The 26516-nt window shown below is 36.7% G+C and overlaps 1 protein-coding gene across 1 annotated transcript in view; it reads left to right on the top strand.

Moving 5' to 3' along the window:
• usp43a (ubiquitin specific peptidase 43a) overlaps positions 1–26516 on the top strand; it is a 104809-nt gene that overhangs the window by 50137 nt on the left and 28156 nt on the right. Inside the window, exons 4-8 of the mRNA XM_051896579.1 lie at positions 781–873; positions 5081–5216; positions 7828–7972; positions 20981–21143; positions 25106–25214. Of these exons, the coding sequence (XP_051752539.1) occupies positions 781–873; positions 5081–5216; positions 7828–7972; positions 20981–21143; positions 25106–25214 (646 nt within the window). The remainder of the gene's footprint in view (positions 1–780; positions 874–5080; positions 5217–7827; positions 7973–20980; positions 21144–25105; positions 25215–26516) is intronic.

Here is a 26516-nt window from a genome sequence, read left to right as displayed (position 1 = left end):
CTCTCATCATCCTCTTTGCCTCTGCGTTCATTTTTCATCATTCTCTCTGTACTCGTGTTTTTATTTATTTATTTATTTATTTTTTATTGCTGAGATATTGAAATCAATGCATTCCAGAGCTTCTTATCGCAGTCAATATGAGAACATGTGCCCATCTCTGCTGGTTTTCAAGCTGTCGTCTGTGCTGCAGGTGAACACGTTGCACCTGCAGAACCCAAATGCATTTCCAGTGTTCAGCTGTTGAGTCATGAAGGGAAGCTCTATATCGGGCTCAGAGACAGACGTGCTCAAGCAGGCCCACTGTGGACATGATGCCAAACAAATGTGCTTTCCAAAAAATCTTCAGGCAAAAATCTGTCTTTTTGTATTGTTGTTGTCCAGTAACACAAGATAAATAATTTGAGTTGGAAAATTATGTAATAGTAAGTAGAGGTGTGTCTCGCGATATTATCATGATGGAGTTGAGTTTGTGGCAAAACCTTTTATAGTGCTTGCATTATATTGTTTTCCTTTAATGCATGTGATAATTCATACTCAGAAAGTAGAACTAAACTGATATTCATTACAAGATGATTAGTTAAAACATTTCAAAATACACCTGTTTTTAAATGAATTTAAACTGCACAGAACTACACAGAAAATCAAGCCAATCAAAATAAAATCAAAATTCATATTATTATTATTATTATTATTATTATTATTATTATTATTATTGGTTATTATGGTTGAGTGTTTTAAAGAAAAAAATAATTAAATGTCTCATGGTCATTTTTGTTTCAGGTCATCACTGACGTGCCCTCATTGCCTTAAACAGAGCAACACCTTTGACCCTTTCCTGTGTATTTCACTTCCAATCCCACTGCGACAGACCAGGTATGTTACTGTGCCTTCTGTCTTTATTTCTTTGGAATCTATTAGGACTCATTGTCTGTATACTATATGTATTTTTATGTCTGTATACGTGTTTGTATGTATATGCGTCTGTGTGTATCTTCGCTATTGTGCGTTTCAGTGTGTTTGTGTCCTTGGCCACCCTGAAATACTTCATGTGATGAATGACCAAATGAACAGCTCTTAACAGAACATTGTCTCAATTTTCTTAAATCTCAAAACCGCCAGTCAGCAAAATCTCTCCTGTGAGACTGCCAACCTGTCAGACAGACTGATAATAGAATCTGAGAAATATATGGAGAGAACTATGGCTCATCATGAAGACTTGTACAGTACCTTCTTTCCTAAACACTCAGATTTCCCAGCATGCTCATCTCTGAATCACTAACCTCCAGATGTAATAATCTGGAGTGAAAAAGGCATATCTAGCTGCACTGAGAGCTTAGGGGGGCAAATTTGAAGGTCTTTAGTAAATGTCAACGGGAGTTTTACCATACTTATTGTTATGAATTTTTATGAAGATTACAAATTAGCTTAGAGACATGCTATGGACAGACAGAAACACTTCTGTCAGCAGTCCAGCATTGCTCACATGTGAGCTGAACTCCTTGGCAAGTTTTTAAGGAGCCAATCAGGTTATCCAACATCTCATGTCAACATCTCGCTAATCAGAAAGATTGAATACAATGAATGATCAGACCAGTCTCTTACATTGAGCTGCCATAGTCAGACTGTACTTTTCAAAGTAGTTATGCACAGAGATGGGTACAAATACATCAAAAAGTATTTAGTCACGAATTACAAATACTTGCTCATCAAATGTATCCAAATAAAATTCAACACACTGGTGTGAGAAATATATTTAATTAAATACATAGTCATACCGCCCAGCCTTATTCAAGCTGACAACAAAGATTAACTGTGGTAAAATTTTATTTAAAGGTGACATAGTTACACATTACTAAATGTACTCACTATAGTAATAGCAGTAAATTATGCATAATTAAAAGTAACTAATCCTAAACCAAACTTTAACCCTAACTGTAACTATATAGTAAGTTCATGTTAATGTTACTCAGTACTTATTTAAGTACAATGTAACTATGTCACCTTAAAATAAAGTGTAACCTTAAAGGGATAGTTCAACCAAAAATGAAAATTTTATGTTTATCTGCTTACCCCCAGGGCATCCAAGATGCAGGTGACTTTGTTTCTTCAGTAGAACACAAATGATGATTTTTAACTCCAACCGTTCTAGTCTGTCAGTCGTATAATGCATGGCAATGGGAACTCCATCTATAAGAGTAAAAAAAAAAACATGCACAGACAAATTCAAATTAAACCCTGAGGCTCGTGATGACACATTGATGTCCTAAGACACGAAACGATCGGTTTGTGCGAGAAACCGAACAGTATTTATATCATTTTTTACCTCTAATACACCACTATGTCCAACTGCCTTGAGCATCCGGGGTGTGAGGTCTGAAAACTCGCTCTGATGCCGGAAATGATCTCTCGCGCGTATACGTCAATGAGTGCGAGAGATCACTTCCGGCGTCAGAGTGCATTCAGACCTCACACTGGATGCTTAAGGCAGTTGGACATAGTGTTGGACAGACCGCCTTCCTTATTCAAGTTACGAAGAATGTGTAAACTGGCGTCGCGTCAGTTATACCTTTTCCGTAAGTTGAATAGGGAGGGCGTAGGACGTAGCGTAAGATTTTTGAACTGGAAGAGTTTTACACTTTCTTCGTACGTTGAATACGGAAGGCGGTCTGGCGGAAGCTAGATATTTTACTTCATAACTTGTTAAATATTAATATTTTTTTTCTACATAAATGAATCAATTTGCTTCAGAAGGCCTTTATTAACCCCCCGGAGCCATGTGGAGTACACGTTTATGATGGATGAATGTAGATGGAGACACTTTCTTCAGCTCATACTCATTGGTCCCGTTCACTGCCATTATAAAGCTCGGATGCGTCAGGATATTTATTAAAATATCTTCGATTGTGTTCATTAGAAAGAAGAAAGTCATGTACACCTAGGATGGCTTGAGGGTGAGTAAAGCTTGGGCCAATTTTTCATTTGAAAGTGAACTAATCCTTCAAAGGGTTAGTTCACCTAAAAATGAAAATAATGTAATTTATTACTCACCCTCATGCCGTTCCACACTCATAAGACCTTCGTTCACCTTCGGAACGCAAATTAAGATATTTTTGTTGAAATCTGATGGCTCAGTGAGGCCTCCATAGCCAGCAATGACATTTCTTCTCTCAAGATCCATTAATGTACTAAAAACATAATGCTCCGAAACTTCATAAAGCAGTGTTTTGAAATCGGCCATCACTATATAAGTTGTTATTTTGTTTTTTTTTGGCACACCAAAAACATTCTCGTCTCTTTATAATATTAATATTGAACCACTGTACTCACATGAACTGATTTAAATATGTTTTTAGTACATTAAAGGATCTTGAGAGAGGAAATGTCATTGCTGGCTATGCAGGCCTCACTGAGCCATCGGATTTCAACAAAAATATCTTAATTTGTGTTCCAAAGATTAACGAAGGTCTTACGGGTGTGGAACGGCATGAGGGTGAGTAATAAATGACATTATTTTCATTTTTGGGTGAACTTACCCTTTAAGACTCATATGGTTAATCTGCCTATGGATCCAACAGTATGTGTCATGTGATTTACTTGCATCTAGCCAAAAACTGTGATGGGCAATATTTGGTGGCTATATTTGGTAGTCCTATTAACACCGGTGAAGAAAGTTGTAGTATTATTTAAGAATGAAGTGGCATATTTGATTCAGTATTTTAAGTGTTTCAAATACAAAATGTAGTCTCTCAAAGTATTTAATGACAAATTACAACTGAAGATGTATTTGTCCAGCAAAATACAAAATAGACAGAAGTATAAATACATTTAATTGAAATACTGGCCATCTCCCTGCACAAATATGCTAGAGTTAACACATCCAACCTGTACTTTAACACAAAAAGATACTCCCTGAAATCACAGAATTGAACACACACACACACCGTGAACACACACCCTAAGCAGTGTGCAGCCATTTTTATTTATTTATTTATTTTTTGCTGTGGCGCCCAGGGAGCGATTGGGGGTTAGTTTCATATAACTGAGTGCTTTTGTTGCATTCAGCATTTCACATACAGCTTTCAATAATGCAGCAGAGAGAGGCATTTAAAAGTCTGTCCAAGTCTCCAGAGCCATAATGTCCGGAACTGCAGCTGCAGTGAAAAATGCTGCTGCACTGAGACCATCAGCTGCTGTGCGACTGGATAGTGTGTGGCCATTTTCATTCAAACAAATGCAGCAGGAAACAGATCAGCTCTCAATTATACTGTGCACTGCACTTACAAGGTGTGTGTGTGTGTGTGTGTGTTCTTGTATATATGGTTTATGAGGACACAAATGTGTATAATAACATGGGTATACTTCCTGTGTCCTTGTAAACCAAATGGCTTAAAAAACATACTAAACAGTGTTTTTTTTTTTTTTTTTTTTTTTTAAATTCAAAAAATGCAGACTGTTTCCTGTGATGGGTAGGTTTAGGGGTAGCGGTAGTGTAGGGGGATAGAATATACAGTTTGTACAGTATAAAAACCATTACGTCTATGGAGAATCCCTGTAAACCATATATGTGTGTGTGTGTGTGTGTGTGTGTGTGTGTGTGTGTGTGTGTGTGTGTGTGTGTGTGTGTGCGCGTGCGTGTGTGGCAGTGTTAGAGACACGTGCTGGTTTAAATCAACTTTCACAACATGTAGACACACAACCAAACATATCTACACTCCTCAGACTGTAGCCCTACATGTAGCAAATTGATTTTAATTGGTTACTCACTCTCTCACACACTAAGCAATCCTGTTTGGTGCGATGGTGTTTAATATCTGTGACAACCTTTTGTAGTCCCATTTAGCCACATATTAGCCACGTATTAGCAAACCGCCTTCAAACCATTTCAAGACGGGTAAAAGTTTTTTTTTTTTTTTTTTTTTTTTTTTTAAATTGCATTAATGTTGCAAAAATGTACAAGTCTGCTATGGTAAAAACACCTAGGAACCCATGGTGAGTTAGCGGAATTTGCCTACAAATTGACATCATGACTGAACAGTTGTATTAGATCATGTGCTAAATATGTATGTTATTGTGTGTTTAGGGCCCTGAATGTGACACTGGTGTTCAACAATGAAGGTCAGCGGTTTCTGAGAGTAGGGTTGGCTGTGCCTCTGTTTGGGTCTGTCTCAACACTCAGGGCCATGGTAGCAGAGGAGGGCAAGATCTCTCCAGACCAGGTGAGACCTGCTGTCTGTCGTATTTGCTGGTGTTTTGTCTCTTTTACCTTTTCCTATTCCTGAACTACACTGTGTGCAATACACACTCACCCCATTAGTTCATAATAAAAAATATTATATTGTACTGCACACACACACCTTATGTAGTCTTGCCAAAGATGAATTACTCTTGCATACTGTTACGTGTTTGATGTTAAAAATGGGATGTTCTCATAACATTTAAGCGAGACAACTGTTACCAGGTGTGGTGCAGATCAAAGATGGTACAAACAGGGTAGTATTTCAAAGAACTTTACTTTGGCGTTATTAAGGAGTTTTACAATGAAAAAAATATAACATTAAACAAAGGAAACAGGAGTGTCACCCAAATAAAAGAAATAAACAAAATAAACCAATCCTTACAACTAACCTCTAAACTAACAAAAGAAAATATGAAAATAAAACCGAAATCTTCGCGTATACAATGCCCGAACTAAATTACTGTAATCTACAAACAAAAATACAAGGGTGGTGTGACACTCACAAACCTAGGCAAACATAATACAAATTAACCTAATCAAACAACAAGCAGAAAGCTCATATCTACTGGCTATGTTCTCGAGTCATGTCAAAAGGCATATTTAATCAAATAGATTAATTTTAACTTGACACGCACAATGGCAGGACTAAAACTATAACACGGACATCGGTAAATGAGTCTATAAATAGATCAAATCTCACGACACAAAGCATGACTGCACAAAGCGAGATAACCGAAAAAACAAGTGGCATTATCACAAAACGACTGGCCGCATTAGAGCACGAGGTACGCTGGCATGGCGCCCACCACACGGTCAAATCAAGTCCTTAAATACAGCTGGCGCGTCAGCAAATTGGCAGGACATCATGACGTCAGAAATGATGATTGACAGTCGAAGCAGCCAGTAAACACCGACCTAAAACCAGAGGGAAAATAGGAGGACAGAAGAGCGAAAAAGTATACACATAACACACGTGGAACGTAACACATACATCTTCCAGGCTCACGAAGAGTAATAGTGAACAAGCACATGTATCTCTGTTCATACTCTATTAAACTGCTTCCTCTGAACACACTCCGTCTGTAGGTTAATGGAAACTACCCAGACTTGCTCAGCCAGGGCTCAAGGTGTTATTGTGCTGTAAGATACAAATGTTTAATGACACTGTTATAATCATTTTTATAATCCTTGAACATACATTCATTCACATACTCACTCATTGAAACCTGGTGCACACTGTTTGATTTTGGCTTTTGTTGAGTCCAAATGCAGGTGGATTTCAGCAGTTCGATGTAACACAGTCACTCCTAGTAGCCACTTTGGCAGGTTGAATTTTGTATATAATATATACATTTTTCAATTGTATTCTTTTAAAAAGACATCTGAAATAATAAACTAAGTGTAACGTATTGTTGTCAAAAATATAGATTTTTCGATACATATCGATACAGAAATATCTGAAACTCTTCCAATACTCATTTACCACAGAACAGATACGATACCAGCTGCACTTTCTCAGTCTCTCATCTCTCCGACAGCGAGTTGACACACAAACCCACCTCCCCTCACTCACTGGTTTCATTTTCTCCAGATGAATATTATCGGTGTTACAGGGCTTGAATATTGCGCATAATTTTACTCATTCCCGCAGATTTTTATCGATGTCAAAATTATGGCCAGTGAAAATACTGAGTTGCTAGTAAATTTGGAAAACCACTAGCCACAGTGGCTGGTAAGCAAAAAAGTCAATGTCAAGCCCTGGTCAAGACTGTTAATCATGACCAAAGTTTATATTGTACAGTCCATTGATGTACAGTCTGATCATGCTTATTCACTTGCACCAAAATCTCTATTCTCAATTCATTATAGTGTACTGTCGTGAGGTGACGGTAATTGGACCATGTTTTTAGTGCACCATACCAATAATGCACTCAGATTAAGAAGAAGTCTATAACTTATACACTGACCAATGCTATTATTTTCATAATGCAAAGGGCATGTTAATATTCCATGGCAAGGCAATTTTATTTATAGCACATTTCATACACAATGGTAATTTAGTGTGTTGTACATAGACATGATAAAGAGAAAGAAAAATAAAGACAGTAGGTACACTACCAGTCAAAAGTTTGGAAACATTACTATTTTTAATGTTTTTGAACAAAGTCTCTTATGCTCATTAAGGCTGCATTTATTTCATAATAAATACAGACTGATAATTTGAGATGAAACATTTTGAGAGAGAGAGAGAGAGAGAGAGAGAGAGAGAGAGAGAGAGAGAGAGAGAGAGAGAGAGAGAGAGAGAGAGAGAGAGAGAGAGAGAGAGAGAGAGAGAGAGAGAGAGAGAGAGAGAGAGAGAGAGAGAACAAGCAATAGAAACTGACCTATCACTGAGCCTAATAGTTTGTCATGCTGAGCGGTTGAGCTGAATTCCCCTAATCTGTTGGTTTGTGATATGACATCAGCTTCTGGAAAACAGCTGGAGAAGAACCTGAAATCATCTTTGTTTACTAAAACCCAAGTTTCTTGTTCATCAGAATAATCTATGCATGCAAGGCCATTTGAGATGAACATTTCTCTTTCTCTCATAGGTGATTTTGACAGAGATTAACTCAAATGGGTTCCAGCGCTCTTTCTCTGATGAAGATGATATGACGAGTATCTCAGAGAGTGATGTCATCTACGCCTTCCAGGCTCCACCCCTGTTCACCAGAGGAGGCTCCATGCGATTCTCAGGTAACCATAGTGAAATCAGGGCAATGCTTCAGCTAATTGTATATTGACAGTTAAAGGTGCTGTAAATGATTTGAGAAGTTTGCTAACTTTTGTCTATAGTTTCACAAGGTCAGAATTTTCACTTTTTGTGGCAGCTTATTCTGGCCAAAAACTGCCCACTTAGACTGGAAGAAACCACCTGATTGACATGACCAATCAGGATTTGTTTTGTTTTTATGTGCTATCCAGGGGCGGGGCTGATCAGGCCAATCAGACTGGAACTGGCTATTTCAGTCAGTGCTTGCCTTTTTTTTTTTTTTTTTTTTTTTTGTGCAATATGCCAGTAAATGGTTATTGAATGGTTCGAGACTAAATACAAAGTTCTTTCATGAACCTCTAGATGGTGCAGGCTAATATAGGTCTTTTAACTCGACCTGCTTGCAATCACATTATTCTCTGATTGGTTCCTGCTGTTTGAGTAGTCAATGAGCTTCTGTGCTCAACCTTCAAATACTTGGCTAGCATTTGCCTATCAGTGCAATGCGCTTTCAGAAAACCTCCACATAAACAACAGCAGCAGTTGTGGTGTATCAAATCTATTCTGCCAAAACCAAATACTGTATATCAACATTGTCATGCCCATTACCATGCCAAACACTCCCAAGAGTTGTCGTGACAGAACTTGAATCATTAACAGTCCGGGAATACTGTATTTTCCAGAAGAAAAAAAAAAGTTGTACATGAATCTGTGAAAAGAAGCACAGATAAGTCCTACTTTATTACATTCAGAAATAATGTAAAATACTAGTAAATGAATATTAGCTATGAACATTATAAACATGCATTTTAGTTCCCCTCCCTGAACAGCAAAAAAAGAACAAATGTTCAGAACCGAACAAGAATGAGTGTTAGAGGTAAAAATAAATTGTATTGATTATAAACAATCTATTTTAAATGCCAAGTCTAAATTAATTTATCAAAATAAATTAGTCTCCTCACTTTGTTTGTTTCTTTTTTTTTTTTTTTTTCCCCTTGTATTTGTGTGCATATTTTGTTTTATGTGCTTGATGTTAATTGCCCTTTGTAAGCCATGACATATTTCTTATATTCTAACTTTAATTCTGGAAAATACAGTATTTCTGATGAAAAAAGTGCAAACCACTCCCTTGACAGGTTTTTTTATACTATTATTATTATTTTGCCGTTTTCAGTGCCTAGGGCTGTCACAAACAGATTTGATTTCTCTGGACACCTGTTTCAGTGATATCTGTCAGGTAGTAGGGACATATGTGGTATTACACAAAAATATTAGCTTACAGCACTTTTAAGAAAAATGAAGGCATAAAAGGCAATGTGCTGAAAAAAATGTAGCATTACAGAGATATATTTACACAGGAATATCTCATGTACGCAGTGACTTCTCAGTCCAGTGATGCATTTATGTGATAGAAATGCAGCGTGACTTTTTCCTTATAAATAAGCTTACATTTTTATCTCCCAGCTATGTTATAGCAGTGTTTATCTTAAGTTCACTGAAAGGTCAAGAAAACTTTCTCCTTCAAAATTAAAAAGCTCTGTTGAATTACAGATTAAACCCTATTTATAAGCCTGTATAGCATGTTTTTGTAATATGGCTGTCAGGTGGATGGTTGAAGATTGATGACAAAGCAAATTGTGCCTATAAGGTGGTCAAAAGTGGAGGCAAAAAATTAACACAGCTGGTCTTGTGATCTCAACATGGCTGCCCCCATGAGGGGCGACTTGTTCCATGTAGAATAAAACAACCTTTTCTAGCTACTGATGTGACATCCTTTGTGAAAAAGAAGACACTTTAGTATACTTTAAAAAAAATAAATAATAATAATAATAATAATAGTATAGTTAAAATGTACTGTCGACTGTAGTGACAAGCATTTATGTAAACTAAAATATACTTTAATGTAATTATATTGAAACTTGTATGTCATGTATTTAAATATATTTGTAATTACATATTTGCAATGAGGCTGTTGCAATTTAAAAACATATCAACTTTAATATTGAATACCACACTACAGTTAGAATTACAACTAGCCTTATTTACATGTGCTTTATTATGCTAGTCAACACATCAAATAAGTGGACTTTCAAGCATGACAAAACATTATTAAAAGTTAGTGATTAAGTGTACTTTAAAGTAAAACTTTTGATATTATTACAAAGTGCACTTTTTATTAAAAGGTGGTTTTTAATAACATAAAAAAAAAAAAAAAACATGGGCAAGAAAGTGTACTTTAAGTACACTTAAAGGCACACTATGTAAATTTTCGCCACTAGAGGTTGCTTATTCTAAACAAAGGCGTAGCTTGATGACGCCTTGATCTCGCGGAAGCATGGGAGGTGTTGTCTTCACGTCTACAGCTGGTGGAAAAGAATCGGGACTGGACTTGGGCAGAAATCATATTCATGGATGAGATTATATGAAGCAGAGCAGGGCCTAGTGCTGTGCGAGCAGAAACAAGGCTGCTGGAGTGATGATGAGAGATGAGCGCGACACACGTCTCGCCGCTTCCGCTTCTTCCAGTCAAGCATATGTGGGGTAAAGCAGCGCTGTTTTATCATATTAGATGCATTTGTGTGTTGAAAGTTGTTATAGTGCTACTCTGTGTTCGCTCTGAGGCTACTATGAGACGCTTAATGCACACTGCAGTAAGCTAGATCGATATTAGGCATAGTAAAACATGGTCTTCTCTGTAAATCAAGAAAACGAGATTTAAACAATAAGACTTACTGCGTTGAGTTATATAACATGATTAGTTTTCTGTCGATGAATGTATCCATCCAAACGGCTACTCACCTGTCAAATAATATATTAAAGCGTCTTTGGTGTTTCCATGGTTTCTACAAAATAAAACCGGAAACTATATAGGATAACGTGGGTATGATGTCATTGATAGGCGATGCACAGTCACGGTCTGTGTCCTGGTTAAAATTGCTTATTTCTCTGGATTTAAACATTCTTAGAAACATTTGGGATAATGTATAACCCTAACCCTAACCCTAAGTACACAAGTCAACAAAATATATAACACTGTTCTAGTGTTTTTTGAATATTTTAATCCAAAAATCTTACATATTGTGCTTTTAAGATTTGAAGTACAGGTTGAAATACAAGTGGACATTCAATGATGATCTTCTCATGTGATTTTACATCATTAAAATAAATGTAAAATGGGGAAAAACAACAAATAACATTATTAATACTGCATGTGAATATATGTATTCACATGAGAGGTTGTGGAACAACTCATAATATCAGTATATTATACAAGGTTCACATGGTTCTGTCAAAACATTTTACTTGCTGCTCATCTGGCTATCAGCGGTTGGCTAATGAGTATATTTTAGCTCTTTGCATATTATCCATCTTAATTGCATTGCTGATCACAGCAGCCACAGTTATCATCATGTAGGTAGCATCAGTATAATATTGTAAATTACTCATGACATGATGAAATATCATATAGCCTACAGTATAAATTTTAAATATGGCTAATATTGAAAATACTGAATTAGAAGTTTAATGAAGTGTAAAGCAAATCAGGCTCATATACTGTAGATCTAAGATGTCGCCTTTCTTCTCTCTGATTTGGCCTTTTCTGCTGTAATGAAATATATTTTTTTCTTGGGTCATTTCCAATTAGATGAGGCTGTGCTGGGTGTCTGCCAAGGCTTTTTTTTATTGAGAAATGAACTTGCTTGTGCTTGTGTTACATTTAGAAATTGATATTCCATCTGATGAAAAATAACAACACTGGGATTACTGCAAAGAAAGACAAATGGATTGGGAATTAGAGTGTCTGTCCTTGTTCTTATCTGTATGCAGCTTTCTTTTTTCTAAATAAACTTTTATTGTGGTATAACCTTCTGCAACAAATAGGATAATGAAGGGATCCATCTGCAAGTTCAATTGAAGTAAATTATTTTAAAATGTTTTTGTATAACACTTTGTACAACAGTAATTGCCTGAAAAGAGTTTAAGGGGTATTAGAGCTAGACCTTCAATGACCAAGCCCATGGTTACAAGAAAAAGTACCGTAAAATAGAGTTAGTAAGTAACCTTGGGCAGAACCAAAGATCAAAGGATAAATCTTCGTCTACTTGGCCTGACTGGAGGCCATTTTAAAATAAGCAGTAATGTGTGTTGATGTATTAAGGCATGTAGACAGTATTTTCACCTGACCCATTTTTTTTTTTTTTTTTTTTTTTTTTTTGAGAACATTTCGTTTGGTCCAGTTGCAAAAGTGTATTATCATTAAAACTTGAACACTTGTACTTATTTCACTTCTGAATGTTTTAAGCCTATGGATTATCCCTTTTTCCAATTGCCATGTGCTAATGTGCTTTTCACTTGGTTCTAAAACAAGTTATCTTACAGATAGATAGTAATTATAGCTCATCTATCAGAAAACAAGTGCTGCCCAGCTTTGTCATGGGCCTCATTTCTTTTACAATGTGCAGTATATTAAGAGTGTTCATCAAGCTATGAGAAACTTTAAATTATTATAAATAACTATTTGCTGACTTTGCTTGAAGGCATGTTTTATACACATGCTGCTGCTACTACTGCAGCGAAAGCTTCAGAGACAGTTTGTCATGACTCTGCCTCATTACAGGTGACAGTTACCGATCTGCATTAAAATGTGGGTCGCTCTCTTCTGTCACTCTGCAATTATGTCACAGCTTTTTGTTCACATTAAAATTGGTGTATTTTGAACTGAACTTTATAAAAGAATTACAAAGTAGTATACAAATTAGGATAGTGTATACATACATAGTAATACTATGTGATGTAATACCTCTACATTGTAGTAGTCATTTTGTTAGCATATCATTGCTAAATGAGAACAATATGCTAAATGAGAATTATTCATAAGAGCTTGTGACTAAACCTCGTCACTCCATTAGATCCTCAAACTGTCAATCAAACCTCATGGACCTTATTTTAACGATCTAAGCACATGGTCTAAAGCACTTGCCGGAAGTGCATTTAGGGTGTGTCCGAATCCACTTTTGCTAGTTTAATGATGGGAAAAATGGTCGGCGCACCCTGGAGCATGGTCTAAACGGCTTGTCCTTATTCTCTTAATGAGTACTGGGTGTGTTTTGGGTGTAACATGCAATAAACCAGTCAGAGTCTCATCTCCTCTCATCTAAAAGGGCCCCATAACTGCACCCTCCTCTATCGTGAAGGAAGTGCTGCACGTAGTTTGGACCGTCCCTGCTTGTTTGCAGTGCAAGGGTATATAAAGAGCTGGTCATTTGAATAAATACAGCACACATGTCAACAGTAAACCCAAATAGCTACAGTAAACTTTATAACCTGTAAGTTGATAAAAACACTTACTGCATCGGCCGTTCTAATTAAAACGTATGTATGAAATTCTCCTAAATTCGCTGGTCAAAAACCTAGTAACTCCATTTGAGCTTGATTTTGGTGAAATGTTAATATTATAATACCACATGCAAGTGTCTGACAATGTATAAAGCCACTATATTAACTTTGACAATGGTGTGTTAATTTTTTTTTTTTTTTTTTTTTTTCCCCCAATTCCTAAAAAGTAGCGTTTTTTGGAGATACAAGGTTTCCGCCCGACAGTGACGATATGAACTTAAGCAAAGAGCATTGCGAGAGAAAAACTGCTGTGATTGAAATAACTTATTAAGAGTCTGTTGGCTCTTCATATGGCCTTAAAATAAAACAATGACAGAACAGATGTCCTGTAGTTCAAAGAGTAGGGCCTGTTGATAGCAACACCAAGGTCACAGGTTCGATTCCCAAGGATATATAAAAGAATATATATAAAATCCTTAAAAGAAAATACTTTGAGATGAAAAGCAACATTGCATTAAAAAAAAAAAAAAGTAGTAAGATATAAGAATATGCATATTTTTCACTTTTTCAAGATACATTCTATAAAATCATGTCTTAATATCTTATGCTGTAAAGAGTCCAATGAAGGCGAGCGTAGTGAGAACCCAAGTGCAGTATTTATTTAACATAAATGTGAACAAAATACAAAAACAACTTGACTTGACTAAAACATGAACTCACCAAACAGAGGTTTACAGGGAACAAAGCTAGACAAGAGAACAATGAAACATGAGGGCTATATATATATACAGAGAGACTAATGACAAACAAGGAACACCTGTGAACAATCAAGACAATGAACCAATCACAAAACAGAACTGATAAACCACATGACTAAATCAACCAATGAGAAAACACATGAGACTGGGGAAGCACATGACATGATCACATGAGGGCAAGGGAATCACATGACAACAGGGAGCACACCGCAAACATAAACAAAGCATTGAAACAAAGCATGAACTTGAAAATAAAACATGAAACATGAACATAAACCATAATATCCAAAACAAGACGTGACACATGCAGTATTAAGTAAATTAATCTTGTTTAAAGAGATTATAAATATTTTTTTACAAAAATATCAGGAAATATTTTTTTTGCCATGTAGTTACCATTGTTGATTCTAATATTTCTGTTTAATTATTATCTTGTATTAATAATTCATTATTATTATCATCTCTTTTCAGATGTTGACCTCCTGTTTTAATAAAAGAAACTGTAGCAGTGTTCAGTACAATCTGCACTGTAAAAAAAAAAAAAAAAAAAAATCCTGTTAAATTCACAATTAAAAAACATCAGAAATTCACCCTACATTTTTTTCATGTATTACGGGATGTCATACACACAGACAAAACACCATCAGGGTAAAACACATGACTACAATAATGCAATAAACAATAATAACAAAACACCTTAATATACATTACTGGCTACGAAAATAAGAAGAAACAAAACTACATTTCAATATAATCATATGTGATGTCACACAGGAACTACTCTACTGTTTTTCACTGTAAATTGTCCAGTAATTCATAGTTTTACCTGCATTGAATAAATTTGTTAAGGTAACTTACAGTTAACCAATTAACTGTTTTTTTACTGTAGCATTTTTTACATCTTTTTTTTTTTTTTGTTTCCCCTGTAAAAATTAACAAATATTTTTACAGTCTATAGTAGCTCACATTTGGTAGCAGGTACAATATCTTTGCCCTCTTTTCCAGTGCTTATACCAGATTCCCTCCCTTGAGGAGATGTGATCGACAGATCAGGTTAGAAGGTCATCTGTCTGAACTGTTCTTAGATCAGCTTACATCTGGGTCTCTCTGAAGCTTAAGTTGATAGAGGTTTGGTGAGGTCATGTGTAACTGAGCAAATACACACTCCACTTGAGTGCAATGCTCTTGCAGATTTGCCTGGGATTGTCTGGACTCTCTAGCCCAGACCAGTGAAGAATTCATTCTGCATGGACTGCTCTTTTACTGCCACTTTAATAGCAACATTAGATATTAGTAATTTATTAGAGTCGTCATTTTTCTCAGAGCTGTTCTGTCATAGTCCAGGTTAAATACAAGTTAATCTTGTAAACGATTCAAAATTAAAGGGGTCCTATAATGCCCCTTTTTACAAGATGTAAAATAAGGCCCTGTCCCAATTGGCACCCTAAACCCTCACGGTCTTCCTCTGAGTCCGCACTTTCACGACATAATGCCGCTTTGACTGCTGGGTAGAAGTCCTCTGCGTAGCTCACAGAGTTGCAGGCTCAGCAGAAGTGCACATCGAGGTCACATAGGGGCGCTCACGAGCACTCTTCTTTAAGCTTAAATGACGAATGGGACACCCTACGGTCACCCAGCGGCCATTGTAAGTCCACAAGACCAAAAGTGCACATGAAGTGTGCCATTTGGGACAGGGCCTAAGTCTCTGATGTCCCCAGAGTGTGTATGTGAAATTTTAGCTTAAAATACCCCACAGATAATTTTTTATAGCATGTTACACTTGTCACTTTTTAAGGGTGAGCAAAAACGCGCCGTTTTGTGTGTCCCTTTTAAATACAAATGAGCTGCTGCTCCCGGCCCCCTTTCAAGAAGCAGGTGAAGCTTCAACAGCTTGTGTTAGCATTACCTCACCAAAGAGCATAGAACCCAGGAGGCGAAACTCTTTGGGAGCGTGGCAGCCATTTTGGGGTGAAAATGCCAACTGGACAATAGAATCCATCACATTTTACACAAACAAAATCGGCAAATCTCACAGCCAAATCAGGAACGGAATAGACAATTTCTCAAATTCAGTAAATTTTATGACCCCTATACAGTAAATGTTGTATTGTCTAAGCCTGTGTATGTTTTATATTATCAGTTGTGGAATCCAACCATTAACGTACACATCTGAGGTAACGTAGTTAGCCTACTTTGAGTATTTCCATTTTATGCAACTTTACATATTTACAATTATTAGTAAATTAATAATTAATAAAGTTAAGATCATCATGTTTGTAGCGTGATCCAGGGGATTAAAGTGGAGTAAATTACTCCACTACGTCTGAAATATATATACGTTTTCCCCTGGATTACGCTACAAACATGATCTTATAAAACATGATGCATTGCTGTGTCTGTTATCCCATAATTCCCACTTTTGGACGCAGCGGCTTTGTTTTTTTGTTTACATAGTCTTGCTTTAACAGACATTAATATAAGACAACACTGCAAAAACAGTTTACTGTCAAGCTGTTATATATTTATTGTCCTACATTCCCAATTTTTCTGATGCATGTCCTTAATTTAATTTCATATGTTGGTATTAATTCAGTGTTTATAATGCTAATACTTGAACTTAAAAGAATTTTAACCCAAACTGACTGGGTTTCTAGAGAGCAAAGGTTTTATGAAAAAAGTGGAAGACTTAGCTAAACACAAAATCTGTAAAATAAACTGTTAAAATGTTATTAGATGATCACTAGTGATAGTATTTTATTCTGTGCTGTCATCATCATCATCAGGTTGGATTTCAGCTGTAATGTACGTTTTTTTTTTTTTTTTTTTTTTTTTTAACAAAGCAGCTGATATTGCCGGAGAAACTAGTGGACTGTGAGTCGCTTTCACCCCAAAATGGCGGAAGCGTAGGGCTGTTGTTGGGCGCTGGTCTTGCAATGGAACGTTCTATTGAGTTTCACTTCTTGTCAGTATAAGTTCTTTGACCTCACGCAGACACGCACTGAAAAATGATTAAGCCTTTTATGTTCAAACCAGACTCAGACAGTGATGGAGAGACTCAAGAAGAAGTGACATGTAGAATGCAACAGGACATTTCTGAATGGTTAGTTGTTGAATTTATGTAGCGGATGTGGAGTTAACTATCTGCAAGTCATTCTGTCATGATAATCTATAAATCGCTATGTGGGAACTGTTGTAAGATGCCTACAAGGCCAGAGAATATATGCTGCATGAAGATAGAACAAGTGTAGTTTAGTTTAATTACGGTTATAACTTATGTTGTCATCTTGCTATTGCATTTGTGTTACATACTGCATTGCAATAAATGTGAAAAGATGGATGCGACAGCTTAAGCAGACTCCTAAATGTGCTCTACTACAACAACTCTTCCTCTTCTCTAAAGGCTGGTTCACACTGTGCGATTTTGGCCACGATTTGGTCGTCTGAGACAAATTTTGCAAATCCTAAAAGATTCCTATAATCCTAGCCTAAAATCTGTAGTCTTTGATCGCTAGTTTGACATGCTCCCAGACCGCCGGTTAATGACCGTTGCGATCAAATTTTACCTCTGACGAAATTCTGGCAGTGTCAGAAGATTTGGCGCACAGTCCTGCTGTGTGACTTCTCCTACGACGAACGTCAAATTGTCTTGCCGTGATCAAAATTAACGCTAGAGATTTCTTTGTTAGCCACCATTTCAGTCCCGCGTGTAATGCAGCTCACAGTCACCGAACGTGTTTGGGTTGATGATGTAAAACTCTGGACAAGTTGTCATGCGCACGTCCGTTTTTAACGTGTCTTGACTGTCTTACAGTCTGACATAAATGACAGCTGAGATCCCACAGTGTGACATGAGGATCATGTTCGTACAGTCTGACAAGCAACCATCGTAAAGGACTATTATAAATCGCACAGTGTGTACCCGGCTTAAAGCAGCCCAACATGGCCTCAACCCCTATGTAAGGGTTTATGTAAATTTTTGGGTTTGTGATGTCATCAACCCAGGAAGAAGCTTGTAGTCCCTACCAGCTGTTTGTTGTAGTCCTTAAAAAGCCATTTTTTAAAAAAGAAAATATTCCTTTTGCTTTGAACTTTGATCATAGTAACTTTGCAGATGTTGTTTATGCTCAAACAGCAACATTACACAATAACTAAAGTTTAAAAAAGTGAAATCATAATCAACCACCCCTTTAATTAACGTTATGGTACAAGTAATTTAAAGAGATAGTTTACCCAAAAATGAAAATTCTGTCATCATTTACTCACCCTCAAGTTGTTCCAAACCTGTATGAATGTCTTTCTTTTGCTGAACACAAAAGATATTTTGAAGAATGTCGGTAACCAAATGGTTGATGGGCCCCATTGACTTCCATAGTATTGTTTCCCCATACTATGGAAGTCAATGGGGTCCATCAACTGTTTGGTTACCCATATTCTTCAAAATACCTTCTTTTGTGTTCAGTAGAAGAAAGAAATTTATACAGGTTTGGAACAACAATTTGAGGGTGAGTAAATGATGACAGAATATTCAATTTTGGGTGAACTATCCCTTTAACTTGTATTGAACCAGGAATAGTCTTTTAAAGGCACAGTGGAACACATGACTCCTATAACAAAGTAATGTCAAATCTGTTCTCATCTTCAAAGTATTGCACTATATAGTGAGACATGGTACTGAGTAAGGTAACAAAGGAAAACTGCTGTGATTAAAGGCAATTACCTTATTAAGAGCCAGTGGTTGATAGATTACTTACAAATTGTAGTATGTTATTTCAAATTACATAACAAAAGTTAAGAATAATGTAATCCATTACATTACAGATTTAAGGTAATATAATCAGACTACTTTTTGATTACTTCTAGACTACTTTTGACCTAACCCATTTATCACATTGATTTGAATAGGATAATCATGTACCATATTGATATAAAAGTGCAAAGATAAATAAAATATATTGCTGTTTTTGTTATCAACAAAATGAAGAGCATTAAACATTACATTACTGTACATCAGGATTTCCAAAACTGGTGTTGAAGGAATTGCAGGGGGTTCGTAAATGGATAAATCTAATAATTAATTAAATCATAAAAATGTCCAAATAAAATAATTCTAAAATAAAAACAATCAAAGTAAAACACAAAAAGACGTGACTATGTGACTGTTACCCGACATCCGAGAACTGCAATCATGCAAATGTTTTGTTTTGGAATCTGGTTACGTAATCCAGATTACATACAATCAGTTACAGCTAACAACTAACAACCTACAACTAACCAGCACTGTTAAGAGTGTCTATTGGCTCCTCTTTTGGCCTTAAAATAAAACCATGACTGAACTGAAGAATTCTGTCATTATCCAAAAGAACTGCATTGTTCTGGAAAGGCATTCAAGCTGCGGGTTGGTCTTAGTGTGTTTGTGTTTGTGTCTGTGAAAGTGTGAAATGTGTGTGTATGTGTGTGTCAGTGAGGGCCAAGTTTAATTATGGCTCTCACAAGCTCACAGTTCCCCTCTTCAATCTGCTCCAGCTGGCCCTCAAATGAGACTCTGACGAGTAAGGCCTGCTGTGAGTGTGCGATAGAAAGCAAATCAGAGAGTGAGAGAGAAACACTTCCATCCTGCCATGAAAGGAAGATACTGTACATAAGCACTTGCAACATGTTATCTCATTGGATTGCTAAGGAGAGCCAATATTTATCCAGAGCTTATTTGGTGTCTGTCAAGTATTCGTCTATGTAACTGTTCATATTCTAATGTCTAGGAACAGTCTACAAGCATAAGAGTTCTGTCCGACATATTACATGAAATGAAAGGCTAATCACAAAAATGTGCTATTTAATGTTTATTTTAGTGTTTTGCAAGCTTAAATATATACTGCCATTCAAAAGTTTTTGAATTAATGCATTAAATTGATCAAAAGGATTGTTGTAACAATATAAAAGTCTTTAAATGACAAAATAATATACAGTATGATTTGAGCCCTTTATGTTTTTATGTTTTGGACACCCATCACTGATGAGAATCTGATGATGTCACACAAAACACATATTTCATTTTGTGTGTGTGTGTGCGCATGTTTTTGTGATTTGTGGACACAAATTTGTATAATGACATGGGTATTACACGGGTATTACAACATAACATGAAATATTAGGACATTTCATTTGCGTGCGTGTGTTGTCCTGCATTGTTGGCTTTTAATCACAATGCAGGATCAAACATCTACTTCTGATTTAAGTTTAAGTGAAAGATCAGAGCATGCCAGCAGTCACCAAGGAAACCAAAGAGAAGTTATAAGACTGATGCAGGAATAAAATGATACATGTATCCATGTTTCAAATGCTACTTAGTGTCTACACATCCTGATACACAAGACACAACATATAGAAAACACGAGTAAGAGCTATATAACGGTCACAACACTCCCGCCCACCACTTTACATTCAGACCACTTATAGAAATTGAGCTGCAAAAATGGGTCATTGAGAAGTCATATATTGACATGACCAAGAGCATATTGACCACATATTGTACGTTTACATATTCAGTGTCAGTACATATGAAAGCAATAAGCCCCAAGAAGCTGTGCTTTACAGTGATTTTATAACAGCCATTGTTAGGCATGGCACAGAGCAGAGTAAATGCAAACAATTAAAAATAAAAATGTAAAACTTAATGCTATGGAATTGTAGGGTAAATGCCCCTTTAACTCACTGTAAATGGATGAAACATAACTGACCTTCCTTTTTATCTTTATCAAGTTTTGAAGGCACAATGTACAAAGTTCTCCTTTTATCACTGAACACTTTATGATAATACATATTCTAATAATTTATAATTATACACTCTTATTTTGCAGTACTTATAATGTTCAATGCTTGTTTGTTTTTTATCTTTTGTAGGGTTCCATCACTCCCTCCCTTCCTCCCCATACACTGCAGAGCACGAAGGTCACAGGTTACCACCCTCAGGGACGTTATCATCAGAATTCTTGAATCAGGGTGGTTCTTCAAAGATCCTCCTGTTACTCTGCAATGTTGCTGGATCTGGCCAACAAGCTACAAGGTGACTAAAGCATTACATCTTAAACCTAATGTTACAGAAGGAACCCTCTAAGGGTTTCCCAACCTTTTTTGCCAATTGAACACCAAATTGGGATTTTCTCAGAGAGGAGATCTAAATCGTCAATTTTGAACATAATCAGAATTATCAGCTAATAAGGGTAAATCGACGTACTCTGGTAGACTGGAGGGAGCGTGAGCATTTTCTATATAGTCTGAGTTGGGTTTCCACAGAGTTGTACCTTCACCGGTTGTAGAGATCTTTGATGGAATCATGTCCTCATGTTCTGATATCAAAGACATGACATTCAACTTATATGAAGTTCTTCTCTGTTTGCTGGTCGAACGGGAACAAAATCAATTACAGTTGCAATAATTGAAGTTCAAATCTTGTTTTTCATGGCCCAAGAGCAATAAAAAACACATAGGAAATAAATTAAGAGTTCAGATGCAAAAGCCGCTAAATGCCACCTCTGTCAAAAATGAGGTAATGATATTGAGTGAATGCTCTCAGCACATAGTATACATTCATCAAATACTTTAGCTAAATCTGCTAAATCCCAGCATCAGCCCATTCAGAAATCCCGGTTCGTTTGCAGAAACCGCTAAACGCCACTTCCCTTTGTGAGCAAAAGCCTCTAAGTCCACAGAAGAACCAATCGGAGACGCAAATCGAATCATATGATTTCAAGATGAATGACTGTGTGTGCATGAGCCGGCTTTCAGTTGCTGAGCGAGCTGCAAGTTTTTATCATGTTTTGTCCATTGTTACAGTGGCAATGACAGGATTTCTCGAGTAGCAAGTAAACACAACAGTGTTCCTTTTGCTGCTGTAAAAATTACAGAAATGGACGTTTTACTATGTCTTGTTCTCCAAAGAGGTGGACTTAGAGGTTTTTGCGAAAAAAAAACACACACAGACTTAGCTGGTTTTGCAGCAAAAGACAGTCAAATTTGTTAAATACCAATGAATTGACTAAAGTGACATTTATGAAAATAAGGCATTTCAATAACTGACTAATAACCTTTTCATTGCCATTAACGTGAAATTACTGAACCTAAACATAGGAGCCTGGTAAAATAAGCTCATTTAAATGAAAAGATGTCAGAGGTTTTTGCAATGGAACTCTTCAAATCCTGACTGTGGTTATCATAATTTATGCATTAAAGGGTTCATTTAATTTGAAAAATGTAATTCATTTATTTCATATTATATTAAGTATTTGCAATATATAAAACAAAATGTGAAGCAGATTTGTGTAAGGCTGCAGCATTCAGTCATTTGCTATAGTTGTTTGTTCCTGCAGACACATTATCATGTGATTAAAAGACCATTTAAAATCCATGTATATTTATCATTTTAAAGATCCAATATCCCAAACGTGCTGTTCTACGAGTCAAGTGATTCATTGGAAATTTATTTCAGACCTACTGGTACAAGAGACATTCTAGATGCACAAAGACATTAATTTATAAAAGTCAGATCAGTAAGTGCTGTCATAATCAATAATCCAAGTAAGTAAACTGCAGCACAGGATTCATCTTACATGCTCCAACTATAGCTGCACTGATTGGCTGGACTCTGGGGAGTGCTGCATCTGGCATAGTCTTTGTCACTAACCTCCAGCTGTCAATCAAAGCCGCAAACAGTCTCGCTCTCTCACCCGTGGACACAGGGCAATGGGTGAAAACAGATGACGGGTATTCCCCTGGAACACCTACAAATGTCAAGATGACATTTTAGGGCCCAAAGAAGAGGGGAGAGAGGGAGAGAACGAGGAAGTGTTTGTGTACTGCACCTTAATGGCAGATGCCTCCAGCCTCTGGCCCACATTTGAGAAGTTTTCTCTCTGATTCAATGATTGCAACAAAATATAAGAGTTATATCAAAAAGTAGGTTAATATTTTCAATGTGAGAGGGTGTTTTAATGGTGAATTGTGTAACTTTTGCAATGTTAATTTGATCCTGTCCTAACTTAATGTGCAGAGACGGCTCCAAAAAAAATAAAAAAAATCCATTCGTAGGTTGATTTTCCCCAAAGAGGGTGAGTGCTTTGGCTCTGTAGCACTTTCAAAACATTGCTCTGTTTGCTTGAGCAGTCTGAAGTGTCAGCTTCTGACTCAACTAATGTCACCAGTTAGGGGCGGGACTACCTGTAATATCTGATTACTGGGGAAGTGACTATTTTGTCAGAGTTCTTGGGAAATTTTTGTGTGTGGTGCAGCAGTTTTGCTAGCCAGACTAAATGACAAACCACACTGCTACTTGTTCTGGCCAATAACTGTCCATTCAGACAGAAAGTGATGGTCTTAAAGGGTTAGTTCACCCAAAAATGAAGCCTTAAAGTATGAGCATGTACAGCACTCAATACTTAGTTGGGGCTCCTTTTGCCTGAATTACTGCAGCAATGTGGCGTGGCATGGAGTCGATCAGTCTGTGGCACTGCTCAGGTGTTATAAGAGCCCAGGTTGCTCTGATAGTGGCCTTCAGCTCTTCTGCATTGTTGGGTCTGGCATATCGCATCTTCCTCTTCACAATACCCCATAGATTTTCTATGGGGTTAAGGTCAGGCGAGTTTGCTGGCCAATTATGAACAGGGATACCATGGTCCTTAAACCAGGTACTGGTAGCTTTGGCACTGTGTGCAGGTGCCAAGTCCTGTTGGAAAATGAAATCTGCATCTCCAAAAAGTTGGTCAGCAGCAGGAAACATGAAGTGCTCTAAAACTTCCTGGTATACGGCTGCGGTGACCTTGGACTTCAGAAAACACAGTGGACCAACACCAGCAGATGACATGGCACCCCAAACCATCACTGACTGTGGAAACTTTACACTGGACCTCAAGCAACGTGGATTGCGTGCTCTCCTCTCTTCCTCCAGACTCTGGGACCCTGATTTCCAAAGGAAATGCAAAATTTACTTTCATCAGAGAACATAACTTTGGACCACTCAGCAGCAGTCCAGTCCTTTTTGTCTTTAGCCCAGGCAAGACGCTTCTGACGCTGTCTGTTGTTCAAGAGTGGCTTGACACAAGGAATGCAACAGCTGAAACCCATGTTTTGCATACATCTGTGCGTAGTGGTTCTTGAAGCACTGACTCCAGCTGTAGTCCACTCTTTGTGAATCTCCCCCACATTTTTGAATGGGTTTTGTTTCACAATCCTCTCCAGGGTGCGGTTATCCCTATTGCTTGTACACTTTTTTTCTACCACATCTTTTCCTTCCCTTCGCCTCTCTGTTAATGTGCTTGGACACAGAGCTCTGTGAACAGCCAGCCTCTTTTGCAATGACCTTTTGTGTCTTGCCCTCCTTGTGCAAGGTGTCAATGGTCGTCTTTTGGACAACTGCCAAGTCAGCAGTCTTCCCCATGATTGTGTAGCCTACAGAACTAGACTGAGAGACCATTTAAAGGCCTTTGCAGGTGTTTTGAGTTAATTAGCTGATTAGAGTGTGGCACCAGGTGTCTTCAATATTGAACCTTTTCACAATATTCTAATTTTCTGAGATACTGAATTTGGGATTTTCCTTAGTTGTCAGTTATAATCATCAAAATTAAAAGAAATAAACATTTGAAATATATCAGTCTGTGTGTAATGAATGAATATAATATACAAGTTTCACTTTTTGAATGGAATTAGTGAAATAAATCAACTTTTTGATGATATTCTAATTATATGACCAGCACCTGTGTGTGTGTGTGTGTGTGTGTGTGTGTGTGTGTGTGTGTGTGTGTGTGTGTGTGTGTGTGTATGTATGTATGTATGTATGTATATGTATATATGTGTGTATATATATATAATATATATATATGTCAGATCATATATATATATATAGATCATATATATACAGATCATATATATATATATATATGTCAGATCATCTTAGACTTAGACGATGCAGGGAAAACTAAATACATCTCAAAATTGGTTTATCACTGACTTTTGACTTGCGTTTTCTCTCTCCAGGTTTGGGCCTCCGCTCCTGATGAGAGTAGAAAGGACTCTTTCTTGGGATCATCTGCAACAGAGTGTCTGCAATAAGCTTTACTCATTTCAAAAAAATACGATCGTAAAGGTGAGTGTGAGCTGATGTTAGCTGCATGTGCTGCAGTTAGAGTTAGGGTAATAATGGGATATCAAATTTCTTTATTATGACAGAAGCCTCTTGATAATTATGACACTGCTCTCCCTGCAAGCTTAAATATGCACATGGGGGAAGGATAATCATACAGACCAATTAGTTGAATACAGGAGGTGGAGAGATGAGGAGAAAGAGAAATGGTCATGTGTACAGGTTCTCTTTCACTCTTATGAAATACACACCTGTTGGAGTTACTGACTGAATATGAATAAATGTGTTCATTATTGTTCATCAGTCATTCCCTGTTAGATACATGCTGAAGCACTTTATTATTTCCTTAGAAGTTTAAATATACAGGAATGTCACCATAAATGGTCATGTGCCAACGCTGCCTCTGAGGGTCACTGTTGTATCCATTTTTCCCAATTAAGAGATTCCTGTTTAACACTCAAAGTTTGTCAAAGTCAGTGAATCATCTTTAATTAATATTTAAAATACATTTTTAATTATCTTAGTAGAATATATTTAACTAAAAGCTTTAGTCATATACATTAAATGCCATTTAGTCATCTGAAGTGCCTTTAAAATGTCACTGTTTTGTAACACCAGCCCTGTTCATTGACTCAATATTTTTTCAATGCTAATTCTTACAGTTATTTGACCTTACAGTATTAGACCCATTAGATTGTATAGGAGACTTGAGCCGTACAACAAACTAAATGTGTTAGAATATGTTTTAGAAAATTAATGATATAGAAAGACACAAGAGATCTTACATTGTCTTCTAATTGCTTCAGTACAACAAATTGGCCAGTACTGCAGAGAGCAGAGTTGTATTGTTGTAACGTCTTCTCAGGATAATAAATTAAAGGACCAATATAAACTCACCTTCTCAAACAAAAGACTGCTGCAGTTTTCATCTGTTCATTGGTTCCCATTAAATCTTTAATTTATCACCCTGTGCGCTTGAGTACAGCTCCATTTTGTTCTGTTTCTGCTTTAAATAGCATCTTTAAAGCTTGATGTTCCTCTCTTCCTCAGTTCCACTATGCTGCTGTCATTCCTAGAGAAAGAAATAAACAAATGCCTTTTTCAAACCTATTTTAATGCATTAGTTCACCCAAAAAATATTATCAAGAGAATTTCATCATTATTTTCAGTGGAGCTAGAAAGTTTATGAATTCTCCATATTGCTGCAAACATTTGATCTCCATTGTGATCAGATCTTATTCTAAATCCTATATAAAATGTTAAAATTTGTCACAACATACAAGTATGTGAACCTTCAGAATTATC

Source organism: Ctenopharyngodon idella, chromosome 6 (assembly GCF_019924925.1).
Source record: "Ctenopharyngodon idella isolate HZGC_01 chromosome 6, HZGC01, whole genome shotgun sequence".
Taxonomy (NCBI): domain Eukaryota; kingdom Metazoa; phylum Chordata; class Actinopteri; order Cypriniformes; family Xenocyprididae; genus Ctenopharyngodon; species Ctenopharyngodon idella.
This window is presented reverse-complemented; position numbering and strand designations above follow the sequence as displayed.